Source organism: Acomys russatus, chromosome 21, assembly GCF_903995435.1.
Source record: "Acomys russatus chromosome 21, mAcoRus1.1, whole genome shotgun sequence".
Lineage (NCBI taxonomy): Eukaryota > Metazoa > Chordata > Mammalia > Rodentia > Muridae > Acomys > Acomys russatus.
The window spans coordinates 16,584,681-16,601,380 of record NC_067157.1 but is presented as its reverse complement, the minus strand read 5'-3'; the positions used below and the strand labels follow the sequence as shown (position 1 = coordinate 16,601,380).

Below are 16,700 nucleotides of genomic sequence, written 5' to 3'. Positions count from 1 at the left end.
TTTTAAAATGAGTCTCATGAGCTCCCTCAAGGATCAGTGGTTCCGCGCCTCGAAATCTTCACTGGGACCCAGGCTGCCCCCTAGGAGAATCGTCCTGTGTCCGCGCTGGGGCGGGGATAGGGAGCTGAGAGTGGGCAGCTTCAGTTGAGCATCCGGGGCAGGGCGGGAGCCTGCGAGCTCTCTGGCGCTTGTCTGTGGGCTCCAGCGAGTGTACAAGATGCTCTGGATCCAAGGCAGCTTCCTGAGGATGGGCTTGGGGTTCCCCATTCGACGCGCACCTCAAACCATTTCGCGCTGGCCGCGATGGGGTCCTAGGGCTGCGGGTCGTCCTTGTAGCTCCAGAGGCCAGAATGCCAGCGGCTCTGAGCCCCTAGGTTAGGGTAGGGCAGGGCTGGGGGTGAGGAGGCTGCGAGAGGGCGACCCAGGGGCTCCGGAGGGTCCAGGCTTGCGGATGTAAAGCATTTTTGCTCTACCTGTCGTATTTCTGCAGAGAAAGTTCACAGGATCCCCACCCAGTACAAGCCTTCACAATTCGACAAGAAAATCCTGCTGTGGACCGGGTATTTCAAATCTATAGAGGAGATTCCACGCCTGTTACCGTAAGTGTGAAGGGGGTCCTGGCCTGGGGTTCACCCGTGGGAGGACTCTCAGCCTGTGAGAGACAACGGTGGTCCAAGCAGGTTGTTTCAGGCCAGGAGCAAAGCAGCCATGGCGCTATTCTAACTAACACTAACTTAGGGAGTTTACAACACTCCGCTAAAGTGGGTAAGGGTCAAGGTGCTTGACTAAATAGTGGGTAGTTGGAATTTAAAGAGAGTGCAGAAGTTGAATTGAAAACCCAGTTTATTGGACACTTTCCAGCCTTGCAGATATGGGGTTCTTGGAGAGCCCTGAGCAGGCTGCGCCGCGGAGGACAAGCATGATTAATATGAACCTGACGGGATACAGAATTTCCCAAGAGACATTTCTGAGCATGCCTGTGAGGTATTACTAGATTAAGTGGGGCAGGAGACCCACTGTAAACTGGTGGTGACAGAGTTTCTTGCACTGAATGAAAAAGCGAAGCACAAACATTCATCATCCATGACTTCCCCTAGGACTCTTAAGACCTTCTCCTTCACCAACGCTGTGCCTTACCCTCTAGATAGTCTGCACCCTCAGTCTATCCACGCTACATCCCCAGAATAGATCGGTGGGCCAACGCAAACACCTCTTAAACTGCCTTTGTCGAGGTTCGTTGTTATGGCAATGACAAAGTAATTCAAATACTTAAGCCATACTAAAATCTGGGTGGTAGAGGCTGGAGTGACAGAGACAGAGAGAGTGTCCCGGATGTGACTTTTGGGCTACTGGAGATAGCGCCTGAGTACCAGGTTTCCTGGCCCTGGGAAGCTAGGTAGGCAGGCAGCTTCGGCATGGTTGGTCTCATCATACAAGATGGAAAAACATGTGCTGGAAAAAAATGCCTACCCTGTAATTCATTTTGAAGCACTTCCTTGCTCTTTGAGCAACAGTTAACGAATGCAATATGACGTTTTGAAATCTTTCCATGGTTATTCAACTTAGAGATATTTTCTAATTATTATAAGCAAAATTTACTCTCCTTGATATTTGTAGACTCAAATCTGCTGAAAACACGAATCAGTTTCAGAAAAATTTATAACCTAAGTTCTGCTTGTTAAAATTTAATATTTTAAGCCAGATAGTAGTGACTAATGCCTTTAATCCCAGCACTCAGAAAGCAGAGGCAGGTGGATCTCTGTGAGTTAGAAGTCAGCCTGGTCTACAGAGTGAGTTCCAGGACAGACAAGGCTGCAAAAAGAAATCCTATCTCATAATAATAATAACGATGTCAATAATAAATAATAATATAGAGAAAAATAAAAATGTAGAAAGGATATAAACACAAGAAATAAAATTCCACCTTCAGATAGATGGCTTGGATTTTGATATCTAGCATTATAATTAATTAAAAATGTAAAGACTCTGCAATGTTGCATATTAATTTCCAAGAGAACCTGTCTATTTCTATATTGTATCAACACAGATGAATGTGGGAAAAGATCCATTTCACAGACATAATTTAATTTCCACAGGATCACAATCAACAGAAATAATATATATAAGAACATTTAACAATGAATAAGACATTTATAGAAAGCATTATAATTTTGGTTCGTGGTATTTGTGTATTTTCATTTTATTACTTTCTATAATTTTTTAAAGGTTTGCTATGTAGGAGCAACATGACCATTAAGATGTTAGGCTTTCAATGTAAGGAGCTTTCTTCTGTAGATTTTAATGGACAAAGAATTGACAAGAGATCTACAACTTTTGCACTGCACACTGATTCTGTTCATAACAACTGTGCTTTTTCTTTTGTTTTTAATTGTTAAACTGATTTTGTATGCAAAACTACAGCCAGATGAGGCCATAATGATCAGATCTCTTAGGTTTCACATGGGAAAAAAAAAGCTAGCAACTAATATACTCTAATAACATTTTCCTGGACATTGATTGAACCTGTTTGCAACTCACATTTTAAATTTAATTCTGCCTAAAATATAATGAAAATATGCCGTTCTAATTTTGTGACTTTTTTCAAATAGTGAGTTAAAGTTTTCCTATTTAAGAGAATTTTTTTAAATTACTGCATTATAACTATATTATATAAGCTTTATACAGTTTAAATTAGAATAACACTGATATTTTCAGGAATCAAGAACCTTATGCATATTGATAAATTGATACAACTATCACTGCAACTTGGTAAAATTTTGTTTCAATATAAAAGCACCCAAAGCTTGATTCCCATTGTAATAATTTATAAGGAGTATTGCTAAAACCCAAGGCGTTGCACTAAACTTGCCTGTAACTAGTCTCTTTGCTGCATAAGATAGGAAAGAGCAAGAAAAAAACTGAGAAGCTCTTGAAACAAAGTGTGGGAAATGGGTTTAAATATATGCTGTTCCAATTGGCTGCAATTCTTTTATCCAAGCTAACAAATAAGAAAACACAGTCCAACATATTGCTAGTAGTTCTATATTGATCAGTTAGAAACCAAATCTATTACCCTAGTTTCATAGTGGCTACCTTTAGTTTAAGATTGAAATTTGAACAAATGTGTGCTAATTTGAAATTCGTAAGACAAATGGGCTAGCATTTGGTAGTCTTTGACAGCTATGGTTTGCGTTTGGGTAACTATTTCAGGTAGTCAAGCAATAAGTCATTATATGTCATGCGCGTCAGAAAGCCGTATTGCTTTAATATTAGCCAATATGAAGAATGAATAATTAACAAAATGCACATCTTGGTTTAGGCCTGAAACGATAGCGGCTGCAAGAAACAAAGCTCGAGTGAAAACTTGTTATATAATGATGGGACTGACCATCATTGCCTGCTTTGCTGTGATTGTGTCTGCCAAAAGGGTGAGTGACTCCTTAAACACCCAGAGGTGGTGGCCAGGGCACCGGGCACAGGAGCAGCCCACTCGCTTAGCTTCTGTGAGGCCCAAGCAACCAGTGCCTAACCCTACAGGAGTGGGGAAAGAAACAAAACTTGTTTTAAGAAACACCATGGACCTTGTTCTGAATTTAGCGATTGTGGGTCCTGGCCCCACCCACATACATATATCGTAGCAGACACAAATCTAGTCATGAAAACTTGGATCCAAGAATTACATGGCAAGTTTTTTTTTCCCTCTGTCTCTCACTTGTAAAATAACAGAGAATGTCTTGAAATCGGCGTAAGAACTCTGTTGGGTGAAAGGAAGCCAGACTAGCCCGTTCTCTATATTAAAACAACGTAAGGATCAGTTCCGCAGACTTAGGAGGCAGAAGTGTGTATGCAGACTGGAGATGGCTGTGCCGGTGGAGTACGAGCTGCTCGTGCCATCTTCCATGTACGCCCTCTGCTTAATACTTACACGGAGAAGTGGGGAGCTGACCATTGCGCATTCTGTACTCTGCTTCTAAACTGCCGAGCACCGCCTCCCCCGCGCCCGCCCCCCAACTCTCTGGACCACATTTTTTTTTTTTTTTAAAATCATGAGCAGCTCCAATAATACTGCATATGCTTTAAGATCCTCCACCTAGGGGCTGGGCTGTCTCTAGACACACTTCATTTTGTCACGTGTGACCGGACTCGTTAGAGATGGGTTGTCTCCATTCTGACTGGCAGCAACTGATAAGTGCAACCTTCTCACGTGTGGAGCCTGATCCCAGCAGCCTCCCGTCTGAGCATACTTAGGCAATCATGATTCTACCCAATCCTAGAATTTTTTCTTCCTTTGGGTGGCAGAAAGTCAGCAGGCTTTGCTGCTTGAATAGGTTTTGGTTGTTGTTTAGGTTTCATACACGTATACAGTGTGATTATATTTACCCACTTTACCATCTGGGTATCCCCTTTCATTTTCCTCTGAACCCCTTATTCCCACCTAGCCTAGTAGCTACACCGTTAGAGGAAATGACATGGCACCCTCAATTCTTTCTTTATTCCATAAGTTTTTAAATGTCCAAGTCCCTTAACTTCAGGCAGGGACCAGCTGTCATTATGCTTAGCAATGTCACCTTGAGAGCTTGTGACTAACCTACCCCTCAGAATGTCCTCCTCAGGTGGCAAACTTCAGAACAATATTCACTGAGCTCAATATTCAGACGTGAACACGGAAATCCATACCATCTGGGTTTTAGCTTATTCCAGATAATTGCTCACTAAACTGACTATTCTTTGGGTTCTAGAACTCTTTCAATGGGAACTATATTTTCTTCTACAAGATGAACACTAGGGGGTTTTGTTTGTTTTTTACCACACAACTGGTCCCCCCTTCTTGCCAGTTTTTCAGGTTGGTGAAGGGACTTACTTTCCATCTTTCCTGACTCCTTCCGTTTCTCATTTCTAGTTCAGCTCCACAGCCAAGACCACAATCCTGCACTCACTCTATGTGTGGAGTTAAGCCCCCAGACCACAGCTGCTGAGGCTAGTTTTACCAAATGCTTCCATCCTAGCATCTCTCTCCCGTCCCCTGCCAACGCAACCCTTGAGTTACATTCATTTCTCAAACAGGAGGATCTCCCTTCTGGACTTCAGTGTTCGGAAATACTTCTGATATGCTCTATTCAACACACGGGTCTATTTGAACCAAGAGAGGTGGCAGCAGATTCCTGATAACAACATCCAGTTGATTAGAAGTCTAGCATCTTAGGTGATTTCCACAGTATCAGAGAACCACTTGGATAATATCTGCGAGAGTTGCTTATGGTGTTTTTGTTTGTTTGTTTGTTTGTTTGTTTTCTTTTCACTTTACAAAGCCCCCCCCCCCACACACACACGGATGTAAGGTCTTCTAAAAAGTCACGCTGTGTTGTGCTTTGTTTTAGGCTGTGGAACGGCATGAATCCTTAACAAGTTGGAATCTGGCAAAGAAAGCTAAGTGGCGTGAAGAAGCCGCATTGGCTGCACAGGCTAAGGGGAAGTGATGCTTTAGGCTAAATGATGACAACATACCCACTCACATGCCATTACTATTAACAGCAATAGTAAGACTGAGAAAATATTTGCTATAGTTTCAATTTGATAACAAAAACATTAAGATCTTTCATATTCTTTAGCAAACTTTTATTTACTAAAGCCCATTAAAAAATAGCGAGCAAGAGTACATATATCTTGTGTACATTTTGTTGTTGTTGTTTTACACAGCAAACAGAGAAGGAAGCCCTGAGTGAATGTATTGTTGACATGGACATGACGAAGATCCAGGGCCTTAGGCCATGGGATATTTGCAAAGCTGTTTCCCATATGGGCCAGGCTGGAGTTGGCAAAGCCTTCTTCCTCTGATCCAAGTGCCAGTGTTTACAGAGGACTGACCAGTGTATATAAACACTGGCAATTGCAGCTTCCTCCTCCTGGAAGTTTCCAGCCTGTGAGACGGTCTGCCTTCAGATACCTCCCAAGGAGACTAGCTAATCCCTCCCTCTGCGCTGTAGTGAACAGGCTGTGAGTGGGCGCCATTCCCTCAGTGTGCACACCGCCCCCAACTCCAGCTTCTCTCCACCGTGTCTGTCCTTTCTGCATTCCCCTGCTGCTACAGCCGGGTTTCCGGATCCCAGCCCCACGGATCCCAGCAGTGGTATGCTCGCTGCCCAAAGTAAACAACCAACACAACTTCAGAACTCTGCTCTCACAACTCCGTACACCCCAATGGGAACCAAGTGTCCTAAGTTTTGTCGTTGATTGGTTTTTACTGGTTTTGAACTTCATATAGATGGAATCATATAGCATAGAGTTGCTGTGTGGACTCTTAGCACTACATTATGACATTCATGCACAAAGTACATAGCTACATTCTTTATTGCCAACTTTCTCCCACCAGCAGTAGCTCGTGCATGAATTCCAAGCACGCTGGCAATTGCAGTAATATTGCCATGGGGTCAAGGCTACTCTGGACTACAAGGTGAGACCTTGTCTCTAAACAAAGGAACAAATACCTCAAATAGTAATCCTCAACCTAAGTTCTCTAGTATTTGGTACCTGAACAGTCTCTTTAGTTATACTTTTGCTAGTTGAAAATTAAGCAACAGATTTGAAAAGTCTAAGAACTATTCCTAAATTCCTTTCAATGATAAAGTATCAAAAGCAATTTTAAGAAGTGTGTCAACAGTCTTCAAACTGTTTAAAAAATTACTTATCTCGCCCTCACGTCTTCCTTATTTAGCATCTGCTTTTTAATCATGTAGATTTTTGTAGTCTGACAAACTGCTTTTCCTAGGGAAAAAATGCAATGTCTTAAATATGCTGGGGGGGGGGGGCGCAGCATGGAAAAAAAAACTACAAACAAATCCAGAAGAAGAAAAGAGCTCACCCCACCCCCCAAAAAACACAGAATGCAAGAAAAAAGTTTTAGAAATGCCAAGTGGGACAGGGCTGACCTTATTATTGAAAGGATATGGTGGGCTTGTGCACTCTCTGTTTCCTGCCAAAATGGAGGAGCAAGGTCTCAAGTTGAACTCTAGCATAAACCACCAGAGAAAAATGTAAACGGAGTTTAAAGATGGCCAGCAAGACAGGGAAACTCTGGAATGAGTCAGGAGCCAAGACAGGCAGAGCTCACAACAGAGTACAGCAGACAGGCATAAAGGTGACAGCGCTTTTCACATAGAGACAGCAGTTTCTCTTCTGTCTTCCACTAAGTAGAGATGGTGTAATTATTGCCCAAAATCATCAAACTACCTACCTGAAAGGACAAGACAATCCTGAGATCTCACTCTGAGGATGGGTCAAGTTACCAGCTCAACTAGTAGTCCCTTGTAATTCACAGGGGATTAGAAACTCTGAGTGGCAAAGGCTATTCTGTAACTGCTTTGCAAAGTTTAAACAAACTTGTTTTTAAAAAATACAATATTTTGTTCTCTCCTCTCCCCCCATGTAACTTAATTGTAGGCTGTTATACAACTCTAGGACAAAGCATGCATGTCGATTCCACCTTGAATTGTTTGGAACCAGCGCTGTAGTAAGTCTGGGTGCAGTTATCTCTTTACAATATTGACTTCATTGCTTTGGGATACATACCAGAAGGGCTCAATGTCACTAGCCATTAAAGAGAAGCGGATCAAAACAAGATGAAACACTCTCTCACTCATTAGAATGGCTATTATTAAACAAAACAAAATAACACATGCTGGTGAGGATGTGCAGAAGAGAATTCTTACATACTACAGGTGGGAATAAAATGATTAAGGCCAGTCTGGAGAAAAGTGTGCAAATTTCTAAAACACAACATGGGATTAGCTTACTTTGCCTGACAATTTCTCCAATTTAAATAGTCTTTGCACGCATGGTATGCACACACGTATAAGTGGATATTAGTCATAAGGTACAGGATCACTATGCAACAATCCACAGACCCAAAGAAGCCAAGAAAGCAAGGAGGATGCTTGAATCTCATCCAGAAGAGGAAATAAAATAGACACTTGAAGAAGATGGAGGGAACTGAGTGGGATAGGGAGTACGGGGGAGGTAGGGAATTAGGTGTGGGGGTCAGGCAGGACCTGGAGAAAGAACAGAAGTCAGTGGGGGGACATCTCTGGGACAGGGAGGTTCCCCAGAGTCTATGGAGGTGGCCCTAGCTGAGACTTCCAGCAGTGGGGGATATGGAGCCTGAAATCCCCAGCTCTTATAGCCAGCCAGGACACCCAGTGGAAGGAGGGAGACACCAAACCACCCCTAAAACCATCAACCCAAAATGTGTCCTGCCTACAAGAAATGTAGGGATTGAGATGAAGCAGAAATGGAGGGAATGGCAAATGAATGACTGGCCCAACTTCAGACCTACCCCATGAAAGAGAGCCAAGTCCTGACTCTATTAATGATGCTCTGCTATGCTTGCATATGGAAGCCTGGTATAACTGTCTTCCAGCAGCTGATAGAAACAGATGCAGAGACCCACAGCCATACAACCCGACAAGCTTGGGGAGTCTTGTGGAAGAGTGGGAGGAAGGATTGAAGGAGCCAGAAGGGTCAAGGACACCACAAGAAGACCTGCAGAGTAAACCAACCTGGGCCCATGGGGGCTCACAGAAACTGAATCACCAACCAAAGAACATCCACGGGCTGGACCTAGACCCCCTCCACATATGTAGCAGATCATATGCAGCGTGGTCAAGATATGGGTCCTCTAATAATGGGGCTGTCCCTGACTCTGTTGCCAGCTGTGGATCCCTTTCCCCTAGCTGGGCTGCCTTGTCTGGCCTCAGTGGGAGAGGATGTGCTTAGTCCTGCTGTAGACCTGAGGTGCCAGGACAGGTTCATATCACTTAGGGGCCTCCCCTTCTTTCAGAGGGAAAGAGAGAATGGGGGAAGGGGATAGGAAGGGGAGACTGGGAGGAAAGGAGGGAGGGGGTTGGGATCAGGCTATAAAGTGATTAAATAAATGAATAAATAGTCTTTGTGAGGTATGCATTGCTCTGGTGATTTAAATAAAAAGTGCCCCCGTAATGCTGGATTTAAATGCTTGCTTCCAAGTTGGTGGTTGTTCCAGCAGCACAGGAGGTGTCACCTTGCTGGAGAAAGCCTGTCAATGGCGTTCAATCTTGAGGCTTCAAAATGCTGGTGTGCACAACTCTGACCCCTCTGAAATGTGTCCCCTCCTTCTGTAAACTGCCTGAGCCATGGTGTCTTACCATAGCAACAGAAAAGCATCTCTTGCAGCCCACTGAGCTCTGAGGCAAGCTTACACACCTTCAACTACTTAAAAACCACTGTGTTAGTCATGTAACTGGGTTTACATCCAGCATCTTGCTCTATTTGAGGAGAGGGTTCCCTTTTCCCTCTTTTTCTACCTAGTTTTGAACTAGCTATTCTTTATGATTCTTGTTTTATCAAATGGATGGGCTGCTAACTGATGGTGACATCTGTTTTCATTCCATTTGGGACTATACAATCTTAGCAGTAATAAACACACTTCTATAAATGCAATTGTAAAATAGTTATTTTATTGTGTTTAGTAGAGTGTTAACGTTTTGTAATATTGCATAATGCTCAAATGGTTGTTTGTTTAGTTAGGTGAGAATCCCCTCATCTCATATCACTTTCCTATCAGGGAGACGGCGGCCTTCAGAGCTCTGCTATACTGTCTCCTACAGCGTGTCTCACTGCAGAAAGCGGCAGTGCCACAACAAACAGGAGTTCAGTTTCATTTCACAGTATCACAATTAAGCAACCAGCAGACTGCTGAATTTACAACACTAACAAAAATCCACAGACATTTTTATGTTCACTTTTCCCATAATACTCCTTTATAAAGAAGAAAAACTGGCAAAGCAGAGGTAATAAAGCTTCACCAAGTGAGACAATCTTTAACTGCAAACAGGTTCTAGGAACCAAATGAGAAGCTAGTTCTGTGCCAGCTGATTCACTTTAAAAACAAACAACAAAAAAAAGAAAACCAAAATACCCTGTTGTTTCAGTCTACTAGAAAGTGACAAATGACACTAAAAATTGAGACCACTAAAAATTAAGTTAGAAGAACCTTCCAAATTAAAACTTACAGCAAAAGCAAACAAACAATAAAAAAAAAAAAAACTCGGCCAGCGCATCAAGTACTTATAAAACAAGTAAGCATGACTGCATAGTTTAACCACTGGAAATTCAAGTTCAAGTAAATTTATTAAAATGGACCAAGTTTAATTTAAATGGACTCAGGTAAATACTTGGAACTCCCATGAATATCTTATACATTCCTTAAAACACATGCATTTTATTTGGCACAGTATCTATCATAGGTAAGTGTCATAAATCTTAGAGAAGCAACTTAAATAGTGCCACAAGGGACAATAATGACGAAAACAAATGTTGGAGCACTTTAAATGGTACTCTTACAAAGCTAGCTCTTACTCTTGGTCCAACAAAAAAGAACTAGTTCTTAAAGTCAGACCAAGTGTCCTTTGCATTCAAATCTAATCAATTTATGTAAGATACAAATTTAAGAAATTAAATGTGTATTTAAAGTTCTGTACTTAGAAATACATTTGTCTCACTAGCAAGTTCTAAAATCTCCTTTCATGGGTCACGTATTCTATGTGCCTGAAAACATTTACATATATATATATATATATACATATATACACACACATATATAAACACATATACATATATATCCATGTATGTTATATGTGCATGCATATATGCATATACACACATATATAATTTCTCTGTAAGAACTATTTCTGGAAGATTGAGCTTAGAGGTTTGTTATAGTGACGACTGCATCCCCAAAGCAGGCACAGCTGGCTAGGTTTGAACTATGCTGATCAACAAGTTCAACTGATTACAAAGAGTCGAATACCCTGTCTTCTTATACTTAGAAATACTGGCACCATAAAACAGTATTTATTTGACAAATGCACCCATCAATTTGGTAATCTTTATATTACTACCCTGTTCCTTTGAATGTACATAATGCTGAAAAAAAAAAGCCTCTTATACTTACCTCTGTAACTTCCATTATAGTACAAAGGGCACAGACACAATCTGCTACTTAATGGTATAAAAGGACTGCCAGATGCAGTGAGCACTAAGAAATTTCATGGTTGTGGGGCGTAAGTGTCTTGCCAAAAGCTTAGATTCATGATAAATAGTTTACAAAGTATCCTACTATTCAAAAGTGCTCCTATATATACTTTCCTTATGTCACGTGCCTCTGATTTCCAGCAGAAACATTACAAATGCTGCCATAAGTGAAATCTTGCTTTACAGAATAGACTATGCATCATATCAAAATTGTTTATGTTCCCATCTCAAATGAGTTGTAATTAGGTTTTTACATAAGTATTCTTAAGTATATAACTGGATGTATACATAACCTGTATATAAATATAAATTAAAAAACTGAGTTCAATACCACATCTGCTTAGAAAATTCTACCAAGCACAGTTCTATGGGAATAACACACACATATGTAAATAAATATAATTTTTCTATCAAAACCTTTAAATTTTCAAGAGACTTTTTGCTGTTAACTCATAAAGACACAAATGACATTGACTAATCTGATGTGAAGGTCGTCTGTCACTTAGTTCACATATATAGTGTATTACCTGCTATACAATAGTAATATAGATTTCTATACATTAAATTCTTAGCAGTTTTCATTAACTTTACTCGTTTAGTCACAACATTAAATGCATTTAACAAAACTTAATACATAATAAGTTGATTTCTTCAGGATACTTTTGTGACTCAAGTACAACATTATACAAAGAATAAAACACTCAAGGTCTTCCGAAAAACCTGAGGACACCATTTCAGCGTTAGGTATGCAGCACTACCTTAGAGCCATGATCTCCTCGGTCTTGGTCATCTTTAAAATGAAGAGTGAAAATAAACACTATTCCAAAAAGGATACCAAATCTGGATAAGATAGAAGATATACTAGAATAACAGTATTTTGTGTGAACAGCACAAACACTGCAGTGTTTTATTGGTTGGTAATGTGAATAGCATGGACAGCTTCTTTCTTCAGAACTGCCACACTTAACCATCAGTACACTGTTTCCTCCTTTATAAATAATTTTTAAGTTTTCTGTTGTAGTTGTTTATGAAATATAACCTACAGCACAGTGATCCAAAAACTAAAATAATAGAGATTACCACGCTCTAATTCAGCTCTTAATTGCTTCTGAAGCTTTTTTTTTTAATGCTTTAAGACAGAGGTAGATTTCATAGAGATGTCAGACTCACTGACGAGATGCAATTGTAAATATTCACGACACTTGAAAAGTTCAGAACCATTATATAATATTCACCAAGTTCTCCTTTTCAAGCTTGAAATAATTGCATAATGTATATTCAGAAATAGATACAAAAATCGACATAACAGGAGACAAATATAGTTACATCAAAATGAATAACCAAAACAACAGACAGAAATCTGTAACGAAACGGTGCATTTGAATAGAAACTTTTGTTTCATATTTGCTTTTAAAAGTGCATCTGAGTTTCTCTTTCCTGTAGTCTATTAAACTCTTGCTACTAGTACTGGTCATGTGGAAGAGCTATCAAAGCGACCCATTTCCATCAGTCACTTTCCCCAGTGCCCGTCAGAGCTGAAACCCTTCCATTGGTGCCTCCTGTTGCTGAAATACAAACTGCTGCTGGCTTTCATCCACCTGAGGCGCAATGCTGGGATCATCATCTTCTACACCAAAATAGTGTTCGATCAGATCAAAAGCCTTCTGGTAAATTTCCTGATTTTCATGACTTTGCAGAAACTCTATTTTATCCAAGCCTATCACAGAAGGAACACACACAAGAAACAAGTTATTCTCAGGGCTTCAGTATCTAACACACCAACAACATCCATCACGCCACCAAGACTGCTATGCTATTTACATTTAATTTTTGCACGAATCAATGACTTCACACTCATATCTTTTTCCTTAAGAATGGCGAGCATTGAGGACTACGGATGTAGCTCAGTTGGTAAGAACGGTCGCCTAGTACACAGGCACCCCGAGATCCGAACACCCTTACTGCATAGAACCAAGCAGGTGACACATGCCTGTAATCCTAGCACTGGGGAGATATAGGCAAGAGGAGCAGAAGTTCAAGATCACCCTTGACTCCACAAAGAGTTCCAGGACAGCCCAGGTTAATGAAATCCACTCTTTCTTTAAAAAAGAAAAGAAAAAGGAAGTCCGGTATAAAGAAAGACTCAGTCAAGGAGGAAGAGCACCAGCACCAACGAGCCTGCTTCACACACTTGGCTAAATCACAAAGCTCAATTACCTGCACTTGAGTTACAGAAGTCTAATTTCAGATTAACCCCAGAGACCCCTTCCAGGACGACTAAGCTAACCAATAAGGAAAAGAGAACAGAACAAAAGAACAAACAAAACCACACCAAACCAGAGAGTTCTGGTGTGGAATACATGCAACTATATTTGAATCCATGACACTTCACAACAAAATACCACAAATGGCTGCTACAGAATGTCCCCAAAGTACAACCTATAAATGCAAGGATGAGGGAAAAGTGTAGTACCTATTTTATTGCTTTCAGGAAATAAATCTATACAGATCTCAGTAATGCTAGAATATTTTTCATTCAAAGACAAACCACTCTCGGACAACCAGATGACTCAGCAGGTAACAATGGTTGGCATCCATGCCTGGCAGCATGAGTTAGAGCCCTGCAGCCCTCAGGAAGCGAAAGGCAAGGAGAGACTTCACAAAGCTCTCTCCTGTTACCCTCAAGTGCACTATGGAACCCATGTCCACAGACACACCCTAATAGTAAAAACATTTTTTTAAAGACATGCCACTTTGGGTAGTGTAAGATAAGGAATAAGCATATCGTTCATCATCCCATAAAATACACAAGCATAGAACACTCTAAACTCTAGCATAATTTAGGATTAAAATAATTGTTAATAAGACAATACTGGATTTTTCAACTTTATTTTTTTATTTATGTGTATGTGTGTGTGAGAGCAAGATTGAACTTATGTGCATCACATGCATGCAGGAGCCTAAGGAGGACTGAATCTTTTGATTGCCTGGAACTGGAGTTATAGGAAGTTGTGAATTGCCCAATGTGGTTGCTAGTGCAGTATGCTGGCTGGTTTTTTGTCAGCGTGATACAAAACTAAGTATATATGAGGAGAGAATTCTCCACAACTGAGAAAATGCCTCCATAAGATCAGGCTGTGGGCAAGCCTGTGGGCATCTTCTTAATTAGTAATTGATGTGGAAGGCCCATTTCATTGTGGGTGGGGGCCACCCCAGGCAGGTGACCATGGGGCATATAAGAAAGGCTGAGCAAGCCATAGGGAACAAGCCAGTAAGCAGAACTCAGTGATACTTTATAGTTTGAAGTAAGGGTAATACATCTCAGACTTCATTTAGGAATCATAAGTAAAAGCTTGAATCAGTGTACAAAAAAGGGCAGGGGCTTAACAGAGAATAGTGAATATTCCTACAGATAAACCTTAAAAAATCAGTTTAGGTCCAAATCTATTCCAAAACAAATTCCTTATGAGTTAAATTTCTTAAGAAACCAATCAAAAAATACGATCAAGATGTGTTTGGTGGCACAAACCTCTAATCCTAGCATTTGGGAGAGAGGCTCTCTGTGAGTCTAGGGTCAGCTGGTCTACAAAGACAGTTCTAAGATAGCCAAGATCAGAAAGATTGTTTCAGAAACAAAACAAAAACAATCAACCCCACGCCCCACCCAAAAAAAGGAGAAAAGAAGTAGTGGAAAGAAAAATCTAACCAGTAAAAATTCATTTTCATTGTATGCCCATTAGGACAATGATTTTGTAATCTTTAAAATAGGAGATGACACTGAATCATTTGTTAAATATAAAAAATGCCTTCAAGAAGAACATTATGATAAACCGTAAAAATTAAAGCTACGAAAATGGCTCGATGGTTAAAGCCTGGTGGCCTGAGTTCAATCTATAATGCTATTAATCTGACTTCACAAAAATGCCGTGGACATGAGCACCAGCTCATATACACAATAGCAACTTAATAGAAATAATTACTATGAAAACAGTTAAGTATGGCACTAGACAAAGTAGAGTATATATTATGATAAGGTAATACACTAATACAAGGAAAACACCATTTTTTATACAAAATAAACCAAGAAACTAACATAAAAGCAACTTAGTGACACCATTACACAACGCAACAAAAGAAATTTCAAGTTTTAGGGGTCCTTTCATATACAGCCAGTGACACTGTCAACTAAAAGTCCTTAAGAAAATAAAATGAAAAGATAAAATTTGTGCTACGATTCAGCAAGCACTTTCCTGAAAATGTATCTGGACATACTGACTCAGCTGGGTGTGGCCGTCTGCGCTTCTAGTCACAGCGCCTGGGAGACCGAGGCAGAAGGATTACCAGCTGAAGGCAGCCTTGGCTACACAGTGAGTTCTAGGCCTGTCTCAGCTACGCAGTTGAGAGCTAATATCAAAATCAAAAACAAACCAAGTAAAAAACATATACCAATACATAGAAGAGACAAATTTATAAGCAGAAGAATAACTGTTTTGGCTTTTATAAAGCACTAAATAATTTGGAAACAAACTAAAGGTTAATTACAAGGACGTGGCTAAAATATTGCTGACTCTTCCCTTACCCATCTCTTCCACCATGGAGAAATACACACTGCACAGCACTCAAATCAACATAAGGTATTTGTACTTAAGAAAATGTAGAAACATGTAGATAAGGAAAGTTAAACAGTAAAAAGAAAAGTAAATGATGAAAATGAATTGTTATAATATCGGGCATGGGCAGTTATTTTCAAATAATTTGCTTTTATAAAGAAAACAATTTATATAATGGGGAAGGTGGAGGTGCGGATGAGGGAGAAGCCTCTAGGGCAGGTAATTAAGAACTAATTATAATTACAAACCTCCAACTGCTGCTTACCATATGCCTCCTCAATGAGTGCACAGTATGGATTCGTGCCCACTCCCTTCTGCTTAGACTCTTGTTCTCCAAGTCGTAAGATGTTTTCAAGTCCATTCAAAGCCACTTGAACTATTTTGGAGTCCATGACAGTCAAAAGGTCACAAAGTGGTTTAATGCAGCCCAAGGTTACCAAATACCTTGACAGAAATTTTAAAAAAGAGAAACGGAGGAAGGATTTATACACTGTATATTTTAATAACAGAAAACCAGATTGAAATATTATATTATCAATCATCAAAGTGTTTCTACACATACTTTTTATTGCTGTTTTTGAATTAGGGTCTCACCATTAGCCCTGGTTGGTCTGGAACATACTATATAGACCAGGCTGAGCTTCAATTCACATATTTGACTGCCTCTGCCTCCCAAGTGCAGAGATTACAGGCGTGCACCATGGCACCAGGCTGGGAAGTGGTTTATTTACATTGCAATATGTAAACCTTTTTCTCCTATTCTCCAGTTCCACATAATTGGCAATAATGAAATTGCTAATACTACAAAATGCACACACAGACAGACCAGCACTAAGATGATTTTGCGTAGGAGGCCTAAGAAAAGTGGGTGCCACCTGTTCTTTTTTAAAAGTAGGACCATGTGTGCGCCCTTCCTCCCTTCCACCCTCTCCCCCATCGCCTTCCTTTCTTCTTTATTTAATGGAAAGGCACAAATGGAGAAGGAAAGAGAATACTCAAAAGATTTCTTATAACAGAGATCATAGA

At 40.4% G+C, this 16,700-nt stretch overlaps 2 protein-coding genes across 2 annotated transcripts in view; one reads left to right on the top strand and one right to left on the bottom strand.

Annotated features, from left to right (window-relative positions):
- Positions 1-135: 135 nt before the first annotated feature.
- Positions 136-5,636, top strand: Fam162b (family with sequence similarity 162 member B). The gene is made up of 4 exons (XM_051164219.1): positions 136-374; positions 491-599; positions 3,320-3,428; positions 5,379-5,636. The coding sequence occupies exons 1-4, from the start codon at positions 218-220 to the stop codon at positions 5,475-5,477; spliced, it is 474 nt and encodes a 157-aa protein (XP_051020176.1). The 5' UTR covers positions 136-217; the 3' UTR covers positions 5,478-5,636.
- Positions 5,637-12,577: 6,941 nt separating this feature from the next.
- Kpna5 (karyopherin subunit alpha 5) overlaps positions 12,578-16,700 on the bottom strand; it is a 40,656-nt gene continuing 36,533 nt past the window's right edge. Inside the window, exons 13-14 of the mRNA XM_051164217.1 lie at positions 15,940-16,118; positions 12,578-12,781 (exon numbers count right to left, since the gene is read on the bottom strand). Of these exons, the coding sequence (XP_051020174.1) occupies positions 12,594-12,781; positions 15,940-16,118 (367 nt within the window). The 3' untranslated portion in view covers positions 12,578-12,593. The remainder of the gene's footprint in view (positions 12,782-15,939; positions 16,119-16,700) is intronic.

Excerpts from the sequence above, each read along its gene's own strand:
- Fam162b (XM_051164219.1), top strand. The coding sequence starts at position 218 with ATGCTCTGGATCCAAGGCAGCTTCCTGAGGATGGGCTTGGGGTTCCCC. Across the intron at positions 375-490 it reads CAGCGGCTCTGAGCCCCTAG|AGAAAGTTCACAGGATCCCC; the intron begins GTTAGGGTAGGG and ends GTATTTCTGCAG. Across the intron at positions 3,429-5,378 it reads TGATTGTGTCTGCCAAAAGG|GCTGTGGAACGGCATGAATC; the intron begins GTGAGTGACTCC and ends GCTTTGTTTTAG.